Source organism: Ahaetulla prasina, chromosome 2, assembly GCF_028640845.1.
Source record: "Ahaetulla prasina isolate Xishuangbanna chromosome 2, ASM2864084v1, whole genome shotgun sequence".
NCBI lineage: Eukaryota > Metazoa > Chordata > Lepidosauria > Squamata > Colubridae > Ahaetulla > Ahaetulla prasina.
This window is the reverse complement of record NC_080540.1, coordinates 46,964,474-46,982,086: the sequence shown is the minus strand read 5'-3', so window position 1 is coordinate 46,982,086 and position 17,613 is coordinate 46,964,474. Positions and strand designations below refer to the sequence as shown.

General features: G+C 36.2%; 1 protein-coding gene across 7 annotated transcripts in view; it reads right to left on the bottom strand.

The window, feature by feature from the left end:
* Positions 1-17,613, bottom strand: part of CHL1 (cell adhesion molecule L1 like) — a 244,699-nt gene that overhangs the window by 66,339 nt on the left and 160,747 nt on the right. For all 7 annotated transcript variants that reach the window (XM_058166233.1, XM_058166232.1, XM_058166235.1 and 4 more), the window contains 5 exons: positions 12,772-12,894; positions 11,086-11,256; positions 7,601-7,642; positions 6,313-6,430; positions 2,486-2,667 (listed from right to left, as the gene is read on the bottom strand). In XM_058166233.1, coding sequence (XP_058022216.1) covers positions 2,486-2,667; positions 6,313-6,430; positions 7,601-7,642; positions 11,086-11,256; positions 12,772-12,894 — 636 coding nt within the window. The remainder of the gene's footprint in view (positions 1-2,485; positions 2,668-6,312; positions 6,431-7,600; positions 7,643-11,085; positions 11,257-12,771; positions 12,895-17,613) is intronic.

Genomic DNA, 17,613 nt, shown 5'->3' with positions numbered 1-17,613 from the left:
TGGCTGAATCCCACCACTGGTACTACTCCAAAAAACAAATCAAAAAAAGGTGGTGTTATTAGCTAGTTTTAGAAAATATACTTTTCCCAAAAGGTTTCCACAATTTTGGCCACTACTGTATATATTTAAGATAATACTAGGCCATTTCTAAGGAATTAACCTTATAAGAAAAGAATCACCAGGAAAAAAACTAAAATAAGAAGATGAGGAATTTAAAAATAAATCATGACGGATCACAGACCAGCATAAATTATTCTATTCAATAAAGCCAGGCAATACTGTATCAAAATCTATCTGGCTTTCCTAATAGTTTTCTTTCCAAGAGTTATTGGCTTAGGAGTTATCTCCTAGTTCCCCTAACTTCATTCTCACTTTTGCAAGCCTACCTGACATGGCTTTATGATGTCTGATCAGAAAAAGTTTCATGGGAAGTTTCATGAAGCTCTCTGGTGAAATGAATGTATTGAAATAGTTACATGTCTTCAATTATAATACAAGACACAATCACGGGCATTATTATCAGCATTTTTCTTCTTTGTTGGGGAAAGGGAAAAAAAATGTGAATGTTTAAAAAGCTGTACAAGAAAATTTCAGTAGAATGCAACTTGCCACAGGAAAAGAGAAGTGCAGAAAACAAAGATGCAATATATTTGTGAGGTTTTTATGCATACATTTGCAATGATTTTAGCACAAAGAGCTCTTCATTAGAATTATTTATTTCAATTTCATTATACCCAAAATGCAAATCTATGCATGTTCATTCATGCGTCACTGTATTGACTTTGGAATTCCTTGGTAATGATGATGCATAGCCACAACAAATTTTAAAAGAGCTTCCTTTTCTCAATTGTTGTTTGCGGTTGAAGAAGCTATAGATATTTAATAACTATTTTGAAGTATCTCACAAAGTTGTATTTCCCATCATCCTTTAAAATAAGTCATGTGTGGAGAATAGACATAATTGTTGATTTTGCACATCAGAACATATGCAGAGAGCACATATGTTTTCCCCCAACAAATATTTGTGTGCAAAACAACTGATGTGAGGAGAAAACTTTCCTAGCCAACATGATTGGTTTCTGTTGAGACAGCTGTAATTTAACATATAAGTTGTGCATGATTTGTTCCATAGAAACGATGTATGTGTGTGGGTGGGTGGGAATTGATTTTAGCCAAGAATCAAATACACTGTACTGATCATTATGTTGGTCTTTGACTTTAATTAAGATTTGATTTGATGTATACTGATCAATGTAGAGAACCATTTCAGAAGATTTTAATTTGTTAGCTTTCAGAATAGTTTTCTATAAAAAAAAACCTTAAATATATAGATAAACTGAAAAAACCATATGGAAATGTACACCCTATATTGAATTGCATTTTTTTTATCAAAAATTGTGTAAGAAGTAAAAAAATATTCACATAACAGTAGAAATGAAAAATTACAAATTGTTTTCTAATATTGAATTCTCTTATACTGTATATACTCTACTCAAAACAGTCTTAAATGCTTATAGTGTACAATCATGTTAAAAATCATGTCATATTAGGCCACCAGGCTTTTAAATAAATGTTTTATTTGATTATTAACTTTATTTTGAAAAGCAAGAATCCTATTTATTAGGTAAGAAAACTTCTTAGAGCAGTCATTGCTAACCTTTTTGCCATCACATGCCAAAAGAAGGGAAAGTGTGGGGGGGTGTCGTACACATGTGTACCCACACCCATAATGCAATGTTGCCCGTGCTCCCCCCGCAAAAGTGTGCACTCCCCTGTCCCCCCATGCATATGCACCTGACCCCCCATGGCCTGTTTTGGGGGAGCACTGCTCTCCCCCCAGCCCCTGCACATGCTCACAACACCCCAGCACATGGACGCGTCTCCTGCATGTGCCCCACCCCCGCGCCAGTGACCCAAAAATCAGCTGGCTGGCTGAGCTGGACAATGGCTCACATGCCTGCAGAGAGGGCTCCACATGCCACCTGTGGCAGGCGCACCATCATGGTCTTAGAATATAGATTGCCAGGTTACAAAGTCCGCATCAGGTGAGATTTGGATATGAATAAGAATAATATATCTATCTCAAAAGATTATATATAATCTATAGATATAAGATATAGATATAAGGGGCGTGCATAAGAGTACTAAAGTGCCTACCGTTCCTGTCCTATTGTTCTCTTTCATTATATCAAATTAATACTTTTGCTTATATACACACACACACACACACACACACACACACACATTTTAGCCTATATATATGTTTATATGATGTTTTGTTGTTTTTATGTCAATGTTTGCATATATCGTTGCGACAAAATAAATAAATAAATAAATAAATAAAGATACATAGAGAGAGGGAGGCCTGAAGATCCAATGCAAAAGATAGATAGATAGATAGATAGATAGATAGATAGATAGATAGATAGATAGATAGATAGATACATTTTCCTAATCCAGTCATTTATGGGATCATTGAACCGACCTTCAACACCAACTTTGAACTCATGCTTTGTTTCTCCTAAATCATTTGAGGCTACACATTCATAGGTTCCTTCATCATCTCTAGTAACTTGTTCTATCTTCAAAACTTTTCCAAAATTCTCAGTGACTCCTCTGAAAATGCTGCCTCTGTCAATTCTTCTCCATGTTAAATGGGGTGTTGGACTAGGATAAATTGAAAAAAGAAAGACAATATTTATTTTAAAAAATAACATTACCCCACATTCAAGAGTTCTATGTTATGTACTGTAGATTCCAACTAATGCTTATATAGATTGATGCTGCTTAAGTTGAGTAGCCACATAAATCTTTTCATTAAATAAACAATTGTTATGATGCTCAATATGTCACAGGAAACTGTGGTTTCCTTTAAAGGGTTTGTTGAACAAAGCCTTTAAAAGCTGCAATGGTTTTGGAGATGAGTAAAATAATTGCTTGTTTTAAAAATTCTGTTTTCTGCCTTATTTTAGTTTTTCTTGTCTTATATATCAAAGACATAAAGTGAAGCTTAAACACGTAAACACTGATTAGGAATAACCCAGGCAAACACAACTAAAGCATGCTTGCTTCCCCATACATATCTCTTATTCCACATTTGCCACCTGTACATTTGCCACCTGTAAGTCAACAACAGATCATTATTTTAAATTTGCATTGTAGGGTATTTCTTTCTCTGTTGTCTATAGAATTTACACAAAGACTTGGTTTTAAAAAATATTTTTTTCTCTGACCTAACTTTTTAAAAGGATAGTAAAAGGCAAAAAGGCTGAATATTAGGAGTCACGAAACATACTTTATGAAAACTGTATTATCTGTGAAGAAGTTGGTATTGAATCTACCCATATTATAGAGAGAAATGTCCCTTGCAATATGCTAAGGTTTTGCTGCTTCCAAGCTAATCATAATAAATACAGTTCACCTCTTGTGTCATGAAGAACACGGGGTATCAGAGATAAACTGAATCTGTGTGCAACACACATGTGTATTTAGGCGTGCAAAGATTTTGTTGTGTCCCACTCCTCCGCTGACGGCCGAGTCAGGGAAATCCGAATCAGGCTTGCCTCTGCAGCTCTGCCCAAAGTCCTAGCAAAGTCCTCAGAGCAGGCAGGAGACCAGTAAGTGACTTCAGCAAGATAAGTTTGACTTTGCCTGACTCAGAGACTGCCAGAAAGCAGATCCTTTATATAGGCCATGGGGTGTGGCTCCATGACTCAGCACTCATTAAGGCCTGGCCCTCCCTTCCTTCTGTTGCCTCCGCCTATCCAATCTTCTGATGCGAGGGTCACTCCAATCAGCTGTTGTTGGAAGTAAACTTTCCTCAGGCTCACATGCTGTGGAGGAGGGGGAGGGGTCTAGCTGCTCCGTTTGCCTGGGCATGGAGCCAGAACTGGGGCCGGGAGGCATACATTCCTCCGTGTTCGGGAGCAGATAAGCAGACCCTGGCTGCGGTGAGAGCGGACAAGACACAACAGATTTGGATTCTGCTAGCTTGTTAAAAGAAGAAAATGTCAGCCTTAGTGCACTGCAAACCATAGAGTTAAGGGACACAAGGCCAGCTGTCCAACTGCACTGTCAAACCATAGAGTTGGGGGCCACAGGGTCTGTTGTCCAACTCTACACTGTCAGACTCGAAGGCCACAGAGCTAGTTGCAGCATTTTTAGAGCAAACTAGTGTACCCTCTTGGGTTTAGTTGAGTAATGGCAGTCTTTGAAAAAAAAAAGATAATCTTAGGTCACCACCAGAATTGAAGCATATTGGAAATGCAGAAAGTCACTGGTGATGCTTTCAACAAAAATTTCCACTCTACTTAAGAGAAAATGGCTGCCACAAAGAAAAGGACAAGCAGGGAAGAGTACTAAAATATGACACCCCTATATCTTTTCCCCCCCTTCAAGATAAAATATTTTTTCTCCTTTAAGATTAAGAGAACGGTACAAGGCAGATTATACAAAGACTCTGTGACAGAGATGGGTGGTTTTAAAAATTGATAAACAAATAAATGTCAATGCCTGGAATGCATTACCTGACTTTGTGGATTCTTCCCCAAACCCCCAAAACTTTAACCTAAGACTGTCTACTATTGACTCACTCCATTCCTAAGAGGTCTGTAAGGGGCATGCTAAGTGCACCAGCGTGCCTACCGTCCGTGTCCTAATATTCCTTTTTACTCTGACTCTTTTCATGTATTCAAATTAAGTTTATACTTTTACCTGTTATCTTATATATGCTTCACAAATAAATAAATAAAATAAATAAAAAATAAATATAGTGTACTTGACTCTTTCCCCCAACTTTCCTGCTGTGGTTTTCCTTTTCCTTTTATTTGCAAACTCTGCTTAAGCTAACGAATCAAGCTCCACTAATTATCTGAGATGCCATTTCCCCCCCAATATGCCTTTCAGCAATCTTTTCATTGCTACATGCTCATTTTCAAATCTTCTCTCATTTCCCCTCCCCTTTAGCTAAAGCAGGTCGTTCAGCAAACTGTGGTTCCTATTTTACACGATCTCAGGAACGGCAAAGCCTGAGATAACAAATATGCACGGTTACAGTTGATTGGAGGCGTCATTTAATTTCTACTGTAGTTTTCATTTTGCATTTTGAATAGAATTACTCATTTTGCCCAGCTAAATAATTAAAATCTGCTCTCTTTGGTCTCCTCTGAGGAAATAGCTGAAACACTTGGATTCTTTATGTATATTAAGAAAGAAAGAAAGAAAGATGGAAGAAACTGTTGTATATGTGGTAACTGGGTTCAGTTCAGGAAAATGGACCAATGTTTAAAGATCCCTTTATGAATATGTATCTGAATTCTGAATCATGCGGGTAGCATAATGGTAACATGTTTGTTAATCTAAGCAAACTGACTCAGTTTGGCTGTCACACTAAGTAAATCACCAGCCATATAATCATCTGCCTATTTTCTTGCAAAAACCTATGGGACTTGTATTTTCTGGAAACTATATTGTCTTTTCTGCAAAGTAAATACAATATATGTACAACACTATCTAATGGCTACTATAGATTAAAAATAGTCTAGAATGCCACTGAGAAGTTGAGCTTATTTCATCCAATCCAGAATGGCTTTATAATCATAAATGGGGTCATAAATGGTGCTGCAAGGGCAATAATCAATTCTTTGTCTTCTTAGACAGCACAAATTCTCCAGACAATTAAATATAAAAGGAACTTTGTGTTTTGCAGAATTACTGTGAACTCTCACAGAAAGTGAGAGAGATGTTCAGGCCAGGCTGCTAACTTAGCATTTCCAGCTGGCCTTGCTATTGCCAACACTGTGTATGGCATAAGCAGAGCAGAATCATGTTAGTTTATTCTTGTGTCCATCTGTTGGGATGGCAGCATGCCAAGGGTCAGTTACTATCAGTTCCAAGTTCCTAAAAAATGTAATAGGACTGATTATAGGACAAAGCCCAAATATTTACAATATTTTTCTGTAACTTTTAGGTATCTACTTTAAAAAAAAAAAAGCAATTACTTTTGCTTCCTTGTTGTAATTACAGATAGTCCTCAACCACAACTGAGATCAAAATTTATGTTGCTAAGTGAAACTTTGCTTGTCCGAAGATTGCAAAAGGTGATCGCAAGACCCCACATATTTATGAACCATCATACATATGAATCGGTTGCCAACCAGCTGAATTTTGATCACATGATCGTAGGGATGACGCAACGGCCATATCTCACTTTTTTCAGTGCTGTTGTAACTTTGAACAGTCAATGATTTGTTATAAGCTGAGGACTAATTTGCTGTTATTTTTCAAAGTCAGCTCTAAAATACGAATACTCACAGTCCTTCAGCAATGCATTCCAGAAAAAGATCCATTCCTTTCATAAATGTCACTTCTGAACTAGAACCAGAAGATTCAGGGATAAGTAGCTTGGGTTTTCTTTCTTTGATTAAATTTGCTAAAAGGGAGAAAAACAATTTTAGAACTCTTGAAATAAGATGGATTCAACTCTTCCTTATTCTATCAGTCATGGTCAATAAAAATATCACTGCTAATTCATTCACATATGCTCTACATATTATTAATGAAACATTCTTTCCTGCTAGATCAATTTTTTCATCTGCTTTAGAATATACTTGTAAAATTTGCAAACAAACACTATACAATAGAATGCGGTACGTTAATTGTAATTTGTGGGTAAAATGTACGAGTGCAGCATATTCTTGACATTGTAGGAATAGTACAATTAGAATTAATTGTAAAATTTGTGGGCTCCAAATTACAAGGTACAAACTTTGAAAGTGAGAGGAAATGGAAACATCTTAAATAAACTCCTATGATGGGGAGGTTAGGAGGAGCAAGAAATATTGAATAATTTTCAGGGTTTGGAGACAGTGGAGAAGAAAGGACGTCTTCTTCCTGAGACTCTACTCTTCAGTCAGTGGTGGGATTCAAGTAATTTAACAACCAGTTCTCTGCCCTAATGATTTCTTCCAACAACCAGTTTGCCAAACTGCTCAGACAGTTAACAACCGGTTCTCCTGAAGTGGTGCGAACTGGCTGAATCCCACCACTGCCCTCCATGTCATCTGGCCTACTAAAGATTAAGATAAAGGCTTTAAAGAAAAGTTATATTCTTCATCTTTCCAATTAGCTAGCATAATTATGGTTCCATTTCCCAAAAAGAGATTAAATTGTTTTCTCGTATGAATGTGGAAGAAACCTGAAAATTATGAGCAGGAAGAGGTTGGGAAGACTCAATAGTATCTTTTGGGTTCAGCTTATTATTAGAGATTTTGGAGGAAATGTATGTGGTCATTAGGAACTCAAAACAACTTGGTGGCACCCAATCATTAATCAATCTTATTGTAGAAAGGTGGGCTAAATGGGGAATCTTGGCAGGTTGGACTAGATCAGAAATTTGGAGTTTTCTATTGCTGTTTTATTGGGCAATCATAGCAAATTACTGTTTTCATCTTCTGGATGGAAACTCACACACGCACACGTGCACGTGCGCACACACACACACACACTATCATTTGCATGTCTCTGTGTAAAATGTCATATATTTTAAGCAGGATATTTTATTCATGTTAATCTAAACTGAGATTAAACAGTAACAACTTACCCTTAGCCGCATTAGATGAACTGGAATCATTAGTATATTTTACTGCAACAGATAGAAATGGAGACCAAATGGAAACATGAATGGTGATGAAATTTATCAAATAAATGATGGATATAATCAGACCGAGTAAAAAAGAATTCAGATTATGCTGATGTAGACCCATTTGTAAGGTGAACTTCATTTGTTCTATCCATAACTCATGAAACTGAAATTGTTAAAATTATCCTCTGTAAAAATTGGGATGGGGAGGAATGTTATTTGAATACAAATAGACTATTCTGCTGATCTCCTGGACTGAGATTGTATTATTCCCACCTAAAGCAAATTCCATAATTGCTGAAGATGCAATGCATGCATGCATAGTGATAATGAACACAAGTACAAATGACATAAAGACCTCATATTTGGCTAACACTTTAAAATGCTTTTCCATCATGATCTTTTCTGCCAATCCTTCAGCAGGCAGAAGATTATATTGATTGATCAATCAATACTTAAAGCCTGTTCCACTCTCAGAAGACTCTTGTGAAACCAAATTACAATAAAACCATAGTTACCAAAAATCACAAATTTAACATGTGCATTTCATAACGTGTTAACTGGAGCTTCAATTTTTGCTGTTATCACTATTTATGTTGCCATAGGTCATGGGCAATATGTACTCATGAATGCTATTGCTATTGTTAGGTGGGCTCCTTTGGCCCATGCAAGAAAAACAGTTCTACAAGCTTGTGGTGAACCTTCAGTCTGGCCATCTATCACATCTCATCTCACCTCTCCACTTCCAATCCATTTTAAGGAGACAAAGTAGTAGATGTTTCTTCAGGACCTACTGTTGTTTGAAGGGAGGGAAGGAAAACAATGCCAAGGGAATTCCCCAATTCCCTTCTATAACATGCTTTGCATGTTATAGAAGGGAATAATGATACTATTAGTTGGTAGTTTGCCTATGACAAGGTAGGAATCAGTAGTGGGACAGCAAAAATTGAAGCTCCAGTTAATTGGGGAGATGCTAATGTTAAATTTGTTTTGCTATTGGTGATGATGCTTTTACTGTGCTTTGGTTTCATGCTGCCATAGTTTATTTTCTTTCTAATAACATAGAATTGTTTTGCTTTGAAGAGCCGTAGTGGTGCAGTGGTTAGAATGCAGTATTGCAGGCTAATTTTACTGGCTGTCAGCGGTTCAATTCTCACCGGCTCCAAATTGACTCAGCCTTCCATCCTTCCAAGGTTGGTAAAATGAAGATCCAGATTGTTGGGGGTGGGGGCAACATGCTGACTGTAAACTGATTAGAGAGGGCTGTAAAGCACTATGAAGTGTGATATAAATCTAAGTGCTATTGCTATATGCTATTGTTTTTCTAAGTGGATTGTTTAGTATAGGTTTTTGACCTATGTGAATCACTCAATACTTTTTATATTGCAGTGACACACATATGTGTTAAACAAACTATGTCTCCTTATTTTTTAGATTTTTTCCAATTGTAATGGGTAGAAGAAACAAGGCTGACAATGATAAAGTGATGTAAAATTTATCCTGAATTATAATAAAATGAAAAAGATTATTTCTGACTTAGGTGAATTGTCCTGTGGGAAAAATGGATTTTATTCTGCATTAAAAAATAATTACTAGGGAAATAATTTCATCCTATCTTTTTTGAGATAAGTGGAGAACCTATTTATTTTCACACAGTGGCTTAGTCTTTTCAATATTTTATGTATATGTCAACATTTTGTATAATCCTATAGATGATTATTAAGATGAAAATCCCATCTAGTTGAGCTGGGCTAAATCTAAACATGTGTGGATAAGAAGAATTGTAAATGCAAAAAAACAAAAAACAAAAAAAACCACCACCCAGAAATAATAAGTTTAAGCTTCTGTTTAGTTAGTAGTTGTTTCATGTCAAAAAATCTTACCCCATCATATTGTTCAAATATGGTTATACACCATTTATATAACATTTGCTTGGTTGTGAGCAAAGTTCATATGTGGCTTTAGCGATAAATAAGATGTTGAAGGATGTAGTGAGGCAGTATCTTAACAACATTTGTGGATTGTATAGGTCAGATGTCATGAACCACCTAAAAAACTAGCTGGTATCATAGTAGTAATATTAAAATTGCCACCCAAGGCAATCTTATGTTACTACAGAGTCCAATTTGGCAAGACACCAGACATAATCAAAGTCTTTTTCAGCAACATAAAGCATATTCTGACAGTTTTTCAGTCACAGGTAGTAGCTCCTAGCTAAACTTCACTGAACTCATAGAAGATAAGCAGAAAAACTTGGTTACTGCTCAGATGATAGATATATCATCAGGAAATCCCAGAGTTATGGACTAGACTAGGAAATTAAGAAAAAAAAACAATGAAAAAAAATAATTCCAGAAGGTAATAACAAACTAATTCCATATTGGAGGAAAAAAGCAGGGGAGATTGAAGTGGTCACCGAAATTTGATACTACTTTAACAATTCTTCCAAGGTGATTAATCAAATGACAGAAAGGAACTTAGGTGGATATTTGTCCTATAATAATTACATAAGGAGGAGGAGACCAATCAATGTATATGTTACAATCAAGAAGGAAAAAGAAGGAAGGTGCAAATGAATTCCCTGTCAAACAGCCTGTTGCTTGCTGCCATAGGATAGGGGGAGGGAGGGAATAGGGAGAACTTACATTGCAGCTTTGCAACTGCTGTTATCTCCAAGGCCAAGTCCATTGGCTCTGGTATGCGCTTGCCTAACTATAAGGGGGTTGGGCTGGTTTTGAAGCTGTATTTGCATTTTTTTGGCCTCATAGCTTACTTGAAACTGTCTGCTATCGGTTTGTTCCTAGTAAAAGTACTTTTCTCTAAATCTATGGAGTCAAGGATTTTCTTTCCTAGGAAATGAACAGAGGCAGCCCTGACATTAAGCGAGCTATGAGGCCAAAAAATCCTTTCAGTCCCTCAGATTTGCTAGTGGTACTCAGTAGCTACATCCCTGCAAATCATTCTGTCTTCTCATTTTGGTGGGATTTTTTTTTTGCATTCAAGAGAAAATAAAATATATTGCTGACAAGTGCCTCCAATAAATATACCCCATGCTAGTTCAACAGGAAAGCACACATTACTCTCAGTTTCCATTTATACTAAAGGGAAATTATCATTTGGTGGCTCTGAAAAGAATTTGATTTCCATCCCAATCAGGGTTAGATTTTTATAGTTTTGAGGTTCAGAACAAAACAAGAGAAATCTTTTGCCGAGCTAGCAGCTGCAGCAGTTTTATGAGCTGGGCCTAGCTGTCATCACTAAGACAGCAGTGTGGAATTGAATACATTTGCATATATTTCTTCAGCAAAAATGATGATAAAAAAAACAACCCATGTCACATGTAAGAATTACCAAAGGAACCAAAGGCTGGAAGCAGACATTAGGGCAGATGGAAGATAGAGGAAGAAATGAAGAAGGAAAGAAGGAAACCAGTTTCCCAGACTTACAACGTGTAACGGTCAATGTCATCGGCATTTTCTGTACAATAGTTCTTAATTTTGGAAATGCAGCAAAGCAGCAGTAATCACTACGGCTGTCATTTTCATCCACATTTGCAAAGTAAAGATCCCCATTAAGGCCCATGGAGACCCTTTCATCTTGTGGGATATGTTGCAAGTCTGAAAAGGGAAAAAAAATGGTAATGATTCAGTATCTGACCCTTGATCCCAGGTAAGGAAATAGCTCTTAGGTATTAATAATTCATGTGACTTGAATACAAATAAAGCATATTTGCTAGTTTTCCACTATGATATGTAGGGGGATAAGCGAATCACAAGTAGAACAAACTGCCTGGATACCCTCTTCCCAACCATGAAATATATACTGCATATGTACTGCAAGTTTGATATTGCATACATTTTTCTGTGACAGAATGCAATTATTATTATTATTATTTTTTGCAAAACAATGCACCGTTTTCATTGTGCATTTGTTAAAGAATTATTCAAGTCAGGCCTGTACTCTACATGTCATGGCTGTCAAGAAGCCACTTATCCTGTCACTTAGAATAGTCTTGGATGGCACATAACACAAAAGTACAATGTCTATCCTTTCTTTTTTTCTCTCTACATTTGTGTAGACGAACTCATTATATGATTTAATCCCATGTATAAACCAGCCCAATGTGCTAAATGGAGCCATATACTTAATTCCATAATTTAATTCTATGTTTCAGTTTGAAAATAAGGAAGTTGAAAAAAAAACTTTGAGAAGAGAGAAACTTGGACTGTACGTAGATTGCATGCTGCTAGTTCTTAGCACAAACTTTGCTAAGGGATGAAAGAAATGTCACCCTACTGAATTCAGTAGGGGTCTGGCCTGGCTCCTCCTGTCTTATCATAGTTTCTTTGGTGACTTCATCCCTCTGCTGTGTGCTAACCTATACATGCTGATTCTTCTGCTCCATCAAATAACCCCTTATGCTGATTCCTCCTGCTTCCTCGCCCAAAACCCATTTAACTGAAATAGCTACACCTGTTTGAAGGGCCTGGATGGGCCGCTCAAAAGATAAGGGTTTTAGGACGTTCAACTATGATGAGCATGTTTCACACTACTCTTATTCCTATGTCAAAGGGTTCTGTATCAAGGCTTTTCTGACTTTTACCACAATTCTTGTTACCACAATGTTTTAGTATTTGTAGTAAATCTTTTTCATGTTCACAAGCTAGGTTTTTTATTATTATTATTTGTCAGATTTCCCAGGGAGAAGGGAGGAAATGAATCCATTTGAAAATTAAAGTGCAAAAGAGCTAGAAAAAGTCCACTTAGGAATTTCAGAGAAAATCAACACTCAAACCAAGAACCTTATTTGCTTTGAGACAGGACTGGATACATTCAGAAATGTGACTCACGGAATGAAATCCAAATACAATTCATTATATTTTCCTTTTCTACGATGTAAGATTAGTAAGTGTTTTAATGAACAGCATTAATCTTTGCAGCTGCCTTTTAAGTTTAGCATTAACATTTTCTAATTCATTATCTGTAATTTTCAGTTTATTGCTGCATTCTGTTAACCACGGAAAATGCCATTTATCAACCGCATGCAATTTTAATTAAATTCAAATTATAGAAACACTTTTGCAGAGAGATTCCATTTGTAATGATGTCAGGAAGAAAGGACGGACACTTACCAATATTCATCCAATAAATATGCAGTGGTGGGATGCCTTTGGGAGGATTGCAGTGCAAAACCATTGCATCACCATGTTCTACATCAATGGGATCAATCTTCTCCTTAGGAAATTTAGGAATACCTATTGTAATAGAAGCACCACAAGAAGAAGCTAAATAGCACTTGTTAATCTTTTCCTATTTGTGGCATTCTCTTTATAAATTGTTACCTGCCCTGCTTTGTTTTTGTCCCTTTTATTCAGGGACTTAAAGGAATTATTGAAGGAAAACTATTTTGACATATGTTCTCTATCCAGTGGCAATTTCAGGCATAGCAGAGACCCTAAAAGTGATGTATATATATATATTTATTCATCATGTTTACATTCTGCCTTCCCACTATATAAATGGTAGATTTTGTTTTAGAATAGAATAACAGAGTTGGAAGGGACCTTGGAGGTCTTCTAGTCCAACCCCCTGCTTAGGCAGGAAACCTTACACTACTTCAGACAAATGATTATCCAACCTCTTCTTAAAAACTTCCAGTGCTGGAGCATTCACAACTTCTGCAGGCAATTGTTCCACTGATCAATTGTTCTGTCAGGAAATTTCTCCTTAGTTCTAGGTTGCTTCTCTCCTTGATTAATTTCCACCTATTGCTTCTTGTTCTACCCTCAGGTGCTTTGGAGAATAGCTTGACTGCCTCTTCTCTGTGGCAGCCCCTGAGATATTGGACCACTGCTATCGTGTCTCCCCAGTCCTTTTCATTAAACTAGACATACCCAGTTCCTGCAACCATTCTTCATATGTTTTAGCCTCCAGTCCCCTAATCATCTTCTCTGCACTCTGTCTAGAGTCTTGACATCATTTTTACATTGTGATAATCAAAACTGAATGCAGTATTCCAAGTGTAGCCTTACCAAGGCATTATAATGTGGTATTAACACTTCACGTGATCTTGATTCTATCCCTCTGTTTATGCAGCCTAGGACTCTGTTGGCTTTTCTGGCAACTGCTGCACACTGCTGGCTCATATTTAAATGGTTGTTGACTAGGACTCCAAGATCCCTCTCACAGTTACTACTATTGAGCAAGGTACCACATATACTGTACATGTGCATTTTGTTTTTCTTGCCTAAATGTAGTAAACCTTACTTTTTTCACCATTGAATTTCACTCAATTGTTTTACTTCACAAATAAAAGGAGTTGGACTAAGAGACCTGATGGGATCCTTTAGCACCTACATGGAATTTAATTTTATTAAATTATTTATTTATATCACTAACATCTAATCTATCTCCACTTCAAAATCTGGTTAAGCTTTAAAGTACATTAATTACATTTATCTTGAAAACAATTATCTGAAAATAATTAATCTCACAAATCCTTATTCTTTTTTGTTTGTTTGTTTGTTTACATTTATATCCCGCCCTTCTCCGAAGACTCAGGGCGGCTTACAGTGTATAAGGCAATAGTCTCATTCTATTTGTATATTTTTACAAAGTCAACTTATTGCCCCCCCAACAATCTGGGTCCTCATTTTACCTACCTTATAAAGGATGGAAGGCTGAGTCAACCTTGGGCCGGGCTTGAACCTGCAGTAATTGCAGGCTGCTGTGTTCTAATAACAGGCTTCTTACAGCCTGAGCTATCATTCTCATGCAATTACCATCCTGAGATTATCTTCAGAGTTGCTCTTCTAAATTTCCCAAAGTTGCTATAGCAGATAAACAGAATTATCTTAATTCTAAAATATCCTCATGAATGCTTTCCCCTAACATCATATGTTTTCCTTTCCTAAATATTTAAATCTTTTAAATTCTGTTTCAGTCTGCTGTTTTTTGTACTTTAAAATTGTATTGGTATTGAAACCCAACTAGTTAATGTGTAAATATGACTTGTAAATAAATAAGTAGAAATACAGTATAATTTTTACAGTCCAAAGGTTTATCAAAATAATCATTTTTTTTCCAGAGTAAGCCTTTATTGACATTCTATAATTCCCTGTATTTTCAACACAGCCTTCTAAGTGTAGATAAAGGGTTAATAGCAACATTAAAACACATAATAGTACACCAAGGATGAGTCGCATGACCTTGTTTTAATTAAAAAAAAAGTTCCAGAGTGTTATGCCTGTCATTAAGGATCACTGTACATAAACATTTATGGAAAGAAAAGGAAAAAGAAAAGACTCTATGTATGAAGACTCCAATTAATTTGTTTTACATCTTTGCTGCAAATCTCCCAACCACAACTTCCACCATATGCTTGAGCTTCGTATTCACTACCTGCAAGTTTTCCATGAACTATGGGGAGAGAGAGCTGGTTGGGAGGCAGGAAGGCTAACTACTCATCTTGCCATCCAAAGACACCATCTCAAGGTCAAAGTGCTGGGAATGGAATGGAATGCAGTGACTCACCAACCAGCTGGCTGTTGAAGATACATAATTTATTGTCCAAATATAGTTGGACAATAAGGGATCAGGAATGGGAAGGAACTGGATGGGGAAAGTTAATCAGGAAGGTTTGGCCCACAAACACAGCCTAAAACTGAAGTGTCATATTACCAAAAAGTTGAGTGATTTTTTTTTAAAAAAAGAAGAATGTTGAAACCAAACAAACCTAGTAATAAATTTATGAAGGTTGTGATGTGAATACTTCTCTTCTATTAAAAAAATACCCCCAAAAAAATCTCCTTTCTTTATATCTGTTGAGTTCCATAGCTTGAAAGAATTCTCCCTCAACCATATATACATACAGTACATACATAGACACACAAAATACTCTCTCTCTCTCTCTCTCTCTCTCTCTCTGTGTGTGTGTGTGTGTCTTTAACTACCTGCCTTTGGGGTCATCAAAATAGCTTGACTGATTCTTATTGATCCCTTTCCAAAATGAACAATGTTTAGTATGGAGAAAGATCTCAAGAACATTTGGACTGGGAAGAAAGAAGAAGGAGAAGTGGCGCATTTAGCCCTTGGCTCACAATTGTAGGCGCCATATCATAACGTTGAATTGAAAGAATGCGGTCTAAGACTAATGGGGAAAATAGAGTTCTAAGTGTATCATAGATTTAAAGACCATCATTTTAAACTGTGGGAAGCCATTGACAACCAATGCAGATCTCTCATTATTACAAGCTGGACTTATTATATGGCTGTCACATTTTGCACCCAGTTGCCATTTCTGTATACTTCAAATGTCATGATCAGCACCAAACTCCAAACAATTTCTCCTCCTTTTGGCTACAGGAATAGATTGCAAATTAAAAATTACAAGATGTCTCAATTACACAGCTTAGTAGTGAGTGCCTTCAGCTTCCTAACAGTCTTCCATTATGTACTAGAATATAATTATATAATCCAATACTTCTCTCTGTATTTATGTAAAATAATTTTGAATGTTCACTCAGTTGAAAGTGCATAAACTCTTATTTATTTCAGCTTCCCTATTTTCATCCCTATAATATTGTAGGGCTATTCAGACTTAAAATTTGTGTAATAGTCTTTTTTATACATTTGCATTTTCATTGTGTTGTTGGAATAACTGGAATGTGTAAACAGCACTTTTATTTTCTCCTTCAGCAGGATCCTTGTTTGACTTTGAAATCCCACTGTCACTGAGCAAAGTGTAAACCACTCAATGGTTTCCTTGGCATAATTGATGTTGAAAAGCATGACTTGGTGCAATTTCTTTCTCTGTTCACTTTTTATACGGATGGTGAGTTGCCAAGTGCCTAGTATCTTCCTTCAAAATTGTGGAGAGATGCCTGCCAAGAACCATGCTATTATCATGATGTCATATTTATCAAGCTATGCTTTGATTGTCTTTGTACATAAAAGGAATTGATTTATTTTAAGGTCCTCTACAACTCCACTTATCAAATTTGGCCATGCAGAATAGCATTGCTTATGTACTAACTCAGCCAAAGAGGAGGTAGTAGAGGAAAAGATGGACCTTTCAAAGATGCTAAGGTTTCTCTGTGATAATCAAAAGTCCATGTATTTGGATATGAAGGGTGGTGAGATATGAACTAACACATACAACACTATTTTTTTAAATACAATCTAATATCTCACTCTTTCTCTCATCACTTCTTTTCTCTGTCATATATACAGTATATCCCCTTAAAAATGTTAAGAATTTTGTTTTACTTTATTTTCCTTGTTTAAATAAAATAAATTGGTTATTTTTTGTTCTTTCACATCTAAGCTGATCTTGAACAGCTAAGTATATGATCATTATTGAATGAGAAGACCACCAAGCAATACTGGGGCTACGACTATACAAGGGAAGAAATCAGGAATAAGTCAATATCATACCACTTATGTATAGTTGTTCAAAATGCCATATGTATTTGGCCATGAAGTACTATGAGTGAAGGAGAATCCTTTACCTTTGACAAAAAGCCATTTATATACATTTATATAGACAAATACATGTCTTTTCATTTATTTATGTATAAAGAAGCTTAAGAAAGCAGTTTTTCTAGAGCAGTGGGTGCATCTTGAAGTAGCTGCTTTAATTATCTTTATGATATCATGGTATCCTTTAGGCTTGCTATTTTGCCTTCCTCTGCTCTTAATACTTTTGTCTCAAAAGACACCCCATAGTTATAGCCAAATATCATAGTCAGCATCTCTATAGCTACAGTCAACATCACAGTCTAGTTCATATTACCTTTATCTTTTGTTTTGTGAACTTTACCAATTTCTTCCTCTCTTTAATTGTACACAAAAAACAGGTTATGTTGTCTATATTTAAAAAGTTTGCTCAAAAGCACTTTCACCAAGAAATGATGTTTCAAAATTATTATCCCTTTTATCCATATTAAACTTTCTTATGGCCATTTGTTGATAAC